This window comes from Ananas comosus, linkage group 2 (assembly GCF_001540865.1).
Source record: "Ananas comosus cultivar F153 linkage group 2, ASM154086v1, whole genome shotgun sequence".
Classification (NCBI taxonomy): Eukaryota; Viridiplantae; Streptophyta; class Magnoliopsida; order Poales; family Bromeliaceae; genus Ananas; species Ananas comosus.
This window is the reverse complement of record NC_033622.1, coordinates 17,187,364-17,195,495: the sequence shown is the minus strand read 5'-3', so window position 1 is coordinate 17,195,495 and position 8,132 is coordinate 17,187,364. Positions and strand designations below refer to the sequence as shown.

The window sequence follows — 8,132 nt, the reverse complement described above, 5'->3', positions numbered from 1 at the left end:
TACTACTACTAATAATAATAATAATAATAATAATAATAATAATAATAATAAAATAATCTCTTCCATCAGTTCCCCAGCTACAAGAGTAATAAGCGATCTTAGTCAAGATTAGTATTATAATCCGGTCCCACCTCAGCAAGCCATTTCATTAATTAAAGAGGAGGTGCTATACATGCGTGTATAATGCCAACTAATTAATAATATTAATTTGCTGTTTAATTAATTTGTCTACTTCACACGGATGGATCTTCTTGGGGGATTAGATCAGATTAATTATTTAATTAAGGGACGAAGTAATCGCAAGCAGCAGCAGCAGCGGCATAAGATTAAGTGGGGGGTGGGAAAGTGATGGAAAAGATAGGATGGCCCTCACACTCTAGCTTTCGGGATTCCTCACGGCTCTTTTTGAGAGAGAGAGGGAGAGGGAAAGAAGAGAGAGAGAGAGAGAGAGAGAAGGAGAAAGAGAGGAGCGAGCGAAGGCGGAGGTCTCTTTCCATGGCTTGTGTCGTGTCCACCAAGTCACTTCCCCGATGTGATGCCACCGGATGCATCTCCATCCGTTCAACACCATCCATCCGTCCGTCCATCCATCCATCCATCCATCCAACCAACCAACCAACCAACCAACCAACCAACAGTTGCATAATATTATATATGTACATAATACCCGATTGTACGAGCCCGACATATGTATGTATTATTACCCGCTTACCCAATACAACCCAAGTAGCCCAGCCGTAGCCCTCCCAGCGCGAGTGATCAACCATACCGTTCATTACACCACAGGCGCGCTCGATCTGTATTTGGCGAGGTTGCCACGGAGCTAATAACTATAAGACTAAAGACGGCCTTAAATTATTGTACCTGCTGCCATAGAGAGAATATAGAGCCCATTTTTAAGTTATCTATTTTCTCCTTGGCAGGAGGAGATGGGAGGTGATGCCACGCATGGATGCAGCCGTCACTAAAGCACACTATAGACAATAGCTGATCCACTGATCGATCGAGTTTATACACATAAATAAATGAGAACGAATCCTCTCTCTCTCTCTCTCTCTCTCTCTCTCTCTCTCTCTCTCTATATATATATATATATATATATATATAGCAATATAGCATTAAGAAAAGCTTTATTATACATAATGAACCGATCCCAGAACACGACCTGAAAGGATGAGTACCGTGCTCCATCAACGCAGAGATCGAAGTCTACATACATATATTGTACATAATAATTTGTTTCCTTTTTACACGGCTGCATGCTATCTGTACATTCGAAAGACCTACAGCGTGCCTATAGATTCCGGAAGAATACATACAGTTAAGTTGTATATATATACACATTTTTAGGGACGTAATTAAAGAAAACCTGAAAACAACCCACACCAGAAGAGTGGAAGGCTTATTAATTTGGGTTCCGTAATTTCCTACGCTCTCTTATAAACTCCTATATGTTTAGTCATCATTTCAGCATGTCCTTTACATTATACCGGGGGTATATTATTTCTAAGATAATTTACTGTATGTGGCTGGATGTTTGTCTGTCTTCCTACATGCATTGGATCTTTGCCTTTTCTACTCAATTATTCTTTCATTATTGCCCGCTCTTTTTGCAGAATCTTATCTCTTTCTAATTAGAATGGAGCGCGCTGTGGTGTACCCTTTCGCCTCGACGTGCGGTAGCTGATGATGGGAGGCGTGCCCGGAGAAATGCTGCTCGTCAGGTGTCCTCCTTCATCATCGGACGGCGCCATGGGAATCTCGATGGAGCGATTCATGAAGCCCGTCGTTCTTCGGACCTTTCTCGGGGTGGACGACTCGTCGGACTCTGATCCGTGCAGTGAATCCCGATTGGGCTTCGGACGCAGCGTGAAGCTCAGCTCCGGGTCGCGCTTCATGCCTCCCAGCTGAACGAGAAAAAAAAAAAAAAAAAAAAAAGGAAAGATAGAAAGTGCATTTTCAGTTAGTAAAATTTTTGGTTAAAGGCCGATATGTACGACCAACGAGGAATGAGAGTAGGTGATGGGTTCCACTTCAAGTTCAATCCTAATCAATAGGTTAAGGTACAGACGGGAAAGAAACCGAAAGTGGGAATTGCGTTTAAGTCTCCGAAGATAGCGTTATGTAGCTCATTTGATCAAGACATCGACCTGAAAGATTATACAGAACCCGTCGATGCTAAAACCGACATGTGGGTGTTTTTTTAAAACCAAGATCAAAAAAACACACGAAGAAAAACCCCTCGAGTTCACAACATATAGCAATGCTCGATCACATCGAAAGAAGATTCATCATTATCTCTATCGCAAGGAAGTATTCAGTTTCAGTTGAGTTGAGTAGAGTTTTAAAACACAAAAAAAAAAAAAACAAAAACATACTAAAAAAAGGGAAGAGCACGTTGCCTAGAATTTCAAACAGAGTAGAAGTTACTCGAAAGAAAACCAATTTAAGTTGTTAAAGCCAAATACACGATCGGACCAAACGAGGAGAAGGAAAATTTTTTTGGAAGCTTTTATTTTGCAGTGTAATTAGAATGGGGCCCTTGCATATCGATATGTACGGCAAAAGAGCGCATTAGTTAATTAACCTTGCAGCCGAGGGAGCAGAATCGGAAGGAGTCGAGGAGGCTGCGGCAGCAGATTTCGCAGGTGTTGGTGACGCCCTTCCCGGGCCTCGGCTGCGGCCGCTCATTCAAGAACACGATCTTGGCGCTGTTGATAATGTAGGTCTGCACGCACGAAATGTCTATGAACTTGGACACCTCCGACACCCTGATCACGTTGTGGTACGACGATCTCCGAATCTAAGGAAGAAGAAGAAGAAGAAAGCCCAGAGGAAGTTGCCAATTCAATTCAGTTCAGTTCAATTCAGTTCAATCGATCGACACGCACACGCACACGCACACGCACACGCACACACACGAATAGTCAATACAAACCAATCAAATTCGCAAAAAGCAAGCAGAAGCATGTATCCAGTCCAGCAAGCGAGAAGGAGGGGGGNGGGGGGGGACCTGAACAACGCGGTGGTCCTTGTGGCGGGGAAGGCAGTAGGAGCAGAGGGCGTCGCCGGTGCAATCCAGACAGTACATGTTGCACTCGCTCTTGCTGGAGTCGGCGTGGACCTCGCAGGGCACGAAGAAGCTCGTCTGCAGCAGCGGCCTCAGCCACGCCGGACCACCCGCGTCCTCGTTCCCCATCCGAATCATCCGACCCACCTATATTTATTTATTGTTAATTTCTTATCCCCATAAAACCAACCATCCCCACGCTAGTACTCAAAAAACGAGCAAGAATATTATATAAAGAAAGGAGAAAGCAGAAAGGAGATTTTTTTTTAAAGAAGAAGAAGAAGAAGAAGAAGAAGAAGAAGATGAAGATGAAGATGAAGATGAAGAAGAAGCAGAGGAGGGGAGGGCGAGGGAAAAGGGAAAGAAGCTTTTACCATAACTTTCTTCAGCTTACTCCGCACAAAGCCTATCTTTTTGGAGATGATTCTCTCTCGATCGCCAGCTCCTCCACCGGCTATCTCCTTCCGATAGATAAATATACGCGCTGAAATAAATAGAACAGAGTAGAGCCGGCAAAAGGAGAGGTAGAACGCATTCTATACGCGCGTCTCAGAAACAGACCGCGGAGGGATCAATCGAGAAACGGAGAATTAGGTTTTTCTCAGCATTTGATGTTTTACCTTTAGAAACCTCGAACCATTTTCGCAGAGGGGGTTGGTGAAGGAATTCTCGCGGGGCAGAGAAAAAAACAAATAAAATAAAAAGAAAGAAGAGAAGAAGAGCAGGGGAAGAAACAGAGAGGGAGGCGTTGGAGCAAAAAAGAGAAAGAGAGAGAGAGAGAGAGAGAGAGAGAGAGAGAGAGAGAGAGAGAAAGAGGAGTAAGGGGGCCGGATATAAGTTATTGGGAAATTTATATTGGCGGTTCGCTAAAACCTAATGGATATGCCGTAGATTCATTTCCCTCCCCTATCCTATTAACGGTCGATGCTGCGTGGAGTATGACACTCACCCCAGCGCATCCTCAGCCGTTGGATCTGATGATCAGGGTGCACGGAACGGGGGATTTTATTTTTTCTTTTCTTTGAGAGGACAAAAAAACCTAATATTATTTATTTTTTCTACATATAAACTTAGCTAGGAATACAAAATAATTAAATTTTATATCTAAAACTTCGAATACTAATCATTATATCCTCTTGGTTAATTGTGTACGATACTTGTATTGGTGAGGAAGAAAGATATTAATGTAATGGATATGTATTTTTTCATTAAAGTAAGAAAATTTTGCAAGAATTGTCCAAATGCAAAAAATTTGATGGTTGGTACACGAGATCCTAAGTTCGAATTCTAGTTGATTCATATTTTCAACTAAGTTTATTATTAAATGAAATAAACGAGACAGATAGCGTGCTACCTATCTCTCAAAAAAAAAATAAATAAATAAATGCCAAAATTTATTCAAAATGACATAACTTCAAAGCAATTTAAAATTAAGACACAAGTACATAGAGGTTGCCAGGTTATGGTTATAAAATGATTAGAAAAAAAGAAAAAAAAATATTACCCAGGTAGAGAATAATCCAACAATAATGACAATTTTTCTTTTTTTTTTTTTTTTTTCCAATTTCCTGTATATTAAAAGAAGATTAACTGTTAAATCTTGATTTTCACGCTGTGAGACCGATGTTAATGGGAATATATTGAGCCAGTGTTGAATACAGACCGAAAAAATACATGCAATCTATTGCCTAATTTATCTTGAAATCGCTGTAATCTAATAATAAGCTGTGTTGTGCTAACTTACGAAGATCTCCTTAATTTCGTTTAAAGATAAATTGTTATTGATTAGAACAAGATGATACCTTCCTAACCGATCGTATTTTGATGAAATAGTGCCTCAATTCGTTCTCTTAATTCTGCTAGTTTGTCTCTAATAATCTCTGTTGCAAAAGTGAATATTATCTGTTGCTACTGCAAACTAGTAGAACATTTTTTAAAAAAATTTTCCCCAAACAAAAAAAAGAACTAGTTAGTGTGCAGTTGCAACAGATAATATTTGTTTTTTGGAGCAGAGAATAGTAGAGACAAGCTACCCCCGTTGCTTGGATATAGAGTACCCCCTTCCAATGAAACCCTCTTAGGTATGCAGGGAGATGCCAAATTGGCCGTTAGCATACCTTCCCCTTCCAAGGAGTACGTCGCATGTAATAATAATAATAATAATAATAATAATAATAATTGGAACAGCCGACATATGATATAATGCTTTGAAATACCCCCTCAAAGCACGGGAATGCCAGCTGTTCTTATCTGCTAAAATGTACCTTATGTAGTTTATTTCATTATTAGACACATCACAAACATGTAGAAAAATCTCAAATATGGGTTAGTTTAGTCAACCGAATAAATCACAATATATAAATTAACAGCGTCAGCCAATGTAAAATAGCATCTTGCAGATACATTAGAAATGTAATCAGACGTTGGTATATCACTAAGCTAGTTAAATATAATAGGTCAATTAATTGAACCACAATCTGAACACGGCTTGCGTAATCAAATAAAAATTAATCCAGAACACAGAATCACTATTGCTGACGTTGTTGAGCTTGACTTGCTCCGCGTTTGAAGAGACATGAATGGTATTATTGTTTTGCTCTACCTATGAAACACGGCCATCAAGACGAGCATAGAAAATGACATTATCCAATTTTTATTATGCTCCTTTTTCCGTGTTTTATCTTTTTAAAGGGTTCTTGTCAAATAAAAAATAGGTACCAAGAGGTAGCCATAAATAAGATATGGACCACTAAAAGTCTCCTCCATTGCGTATAAGTAACAATATATGCTTGTGCTCTAACCAATTGTTTTGCATCGTTAAAATTTAATTTTAGTTTTAGGTTTAAATAAAGATTTAAGTTTGACAATCAGGAAGATGGCCAGAGTACTCGGTAAGCATTATTATGCATTTGTAATGGCAAACCGTATAAATGTACATCAGAAATTTGTGCGCACATAAAGTTTAAGAACTTTGACAAAGCAGAGTTCTGCATGCTTTAAAATAGCTTTAGAAGCAACTAATTCCCGGAGAAAAAGATAAAAACAGCTCACCCTCTAGGAGCTCTCTCTACGGCTATTTGTATTGTTATTCTATCGACGCTAAAAATACCTAGGTTGTACATGACAAATTTGCACTGAATATTTTTCCAAAAAAATGCTTTAGTTTGGTAAAATGTTGACTACATGAGTTGAAGAAGCCGGGAGCAAATTAATATTATATTTTTGGAATACGTGTGGGAACCAATCAACTTATTCTATATCATAATTAAGTATCATCATTAGTTAATAATGTATCATACGACATACAAATACAACATTCTGAAGGGCTTGTAGCATGTAGTGTTTTTGGTTTTTTTTTTCTGGTATTTTTTTTTACCAATTAAGAAGTTCTGATTTGGGGAACACCTTATCTTCTTTTCACTATTATAAGGGGGGTAATAAGTACGACCTGGGTCACTATTTTTGATTTTGGATTTCAAAGGCTATTGGATAGGCAGACCTGGGTCTTGTCACCCGTACACGAGGTCACATGTGTTGAGGCCCACAGGCCGGTTCGACCCGTTTGCGTTTGCGTTTGCAAATGACGGTCGTTCTGAATACCACCTTCCCGACCCAAATACTTGTTCGTGTCCATCTATCTAAATACGGCGTTATAGCCATCGGCCCGCCCTCTTGTAGGCACTCGTGGGCCTCAAAGTAGTCAGTAATTCCGTTTGGGCCTGGTCGTAGCTTGGGGGCCTTTCGCCAATTTGGATCGTTGAGGATTCGGGGAGCTTCAGAATTGTTGTCGGCCTTGTATTATGCGGTGTAGAGAGACGCACCCTTGGCCTGTAATAAGAGGCTTTTGCTTGCTGGCTTGCTGCTGTCTAGTGTCTCCTCCTAATTCCTAAATCCTAATAGAACGCGAACAAACAAAGACATAAATAAGCGGGTGAATAAACTAATCATTTAAACTAAGGGTGTCCGCCAATGTAGACTTGCGGATCCAGGACACTAAATAAGTCATACAGTCAATCTTACTTATTGAGATATAAACATTTCTCGGTTTCTTATTGAATGAATGCCCGATGAAATCATCAAGCCCAATCTGGCATCTTATAAGAGAGTTCTCTCGCAGGGTGTCTTCAAAAGTAACATGGATTGAAGTACAAGCCACATTTATGGAGAATAGAAATGTTTGGCAAAGAGTAATAACGAACCACAAGAGAAAGCCCGCAAAAGGGAAAGAAAGCGCACCTTTTTTGGCCGGTCACCATGCTACCCACCTGAAGGGGCCGGCTACGCTTTCGATCAATTCACATCATCAAGAAGAATCTGAGAGTAATACTCAGCAGAGTATTCCACAAACAGACAGCTTGTAAGAAAAGGCATATAATTCTTACCTTTTTGCACTGCTCTGTGATAAAAAGAATAATAATTCCTTTTACAACCTCGAAATCATGGTTAAAAAAAATGACGTTCTTATGGCAATCTAATTTCGATTTATAACCACTCTAGAAAAAAAAAAAAAAAAAAAAAAAAGAAAAAAACCACTTCTAATCCTTTTCTATAGCTTCTAGCAAATAAATAGATGAGCCTATTATCTCGCTTAAATCTTGCCGTGATAAAATTTAATTTTTCAATGCTTCCATAGGTATTACTGAGAAAAGTTCTTCTAGTTCATCATGAACTTTTTCGACAAGCGTCATGCACTTGGTAAAAGAATGCGATGTCCCACTGTTTGTCGCAAAGTCCTAAAACAAAAAACTCCCAACGAGCAATCAAAATTTGATTTGTGATTTGGTGAATTGCAATTTCATGTAGATTCCAGCGATTCCCTGTGCTGGTGGCAGCCAAGCTTTTACCTAAATTGAAATCAACATACTGATATAATTCTAATGGTGATTAATTTTGTTGAGTTTAGTCAAGATGAATAATGAAAAGAAATCATAAACAGATAGTGGATGAAACACTAGAAGAATACTTAACAAAATGTTTAATCCAGCTTGAAGTCAGTCCCCATTCTTAATTAAAAAAAAAAAAAATAACAACAACAACAACAACAACAAAAGAAAAAAAGAAA

The 8,132-nt window shown here is 39.2% G+C and overlaps 1 protein-coding gene across 1 annotated transcript; it reads right to left on the bottom strand.

The window, feature by feature from the left end:
• On the bottom strand, positions 1,119–3,855 carry LOC109705199. The gene is made up of 5 exons (XM_020225942.1): positions 3,691–3,855; positions 3,445–3,554; positions 3,014–3,217; positions 2,588–2,803; positions 1,119–1,907 (listed from the first exon to the last, which is right to left on the bottom strand). Exons 2-5 carry the CDS (start codon positions 3,445–3,447, stop codon positions 1,635–1,637), a joined length of 696 nt encoding a protein of 231 aa, XP_020081531.1. The 5' UTR covers positions 3,448–3,554; positions 3,691–3,855; the 3' UTR covers positions 1,119–1,634.

Excerpts from the sequence above, each read along its gene's own strand:
- LOC109705199 (XM_020225942.1), bottom strand. Across the intron at positions 1,908-2,587 it reads TCTGCTCCCTCGGCTGCAAG|CTGGGAGGCATGAAGCGCGA; the intron begins GTTAATTAACTA and ends TTTCTCGTTCAG.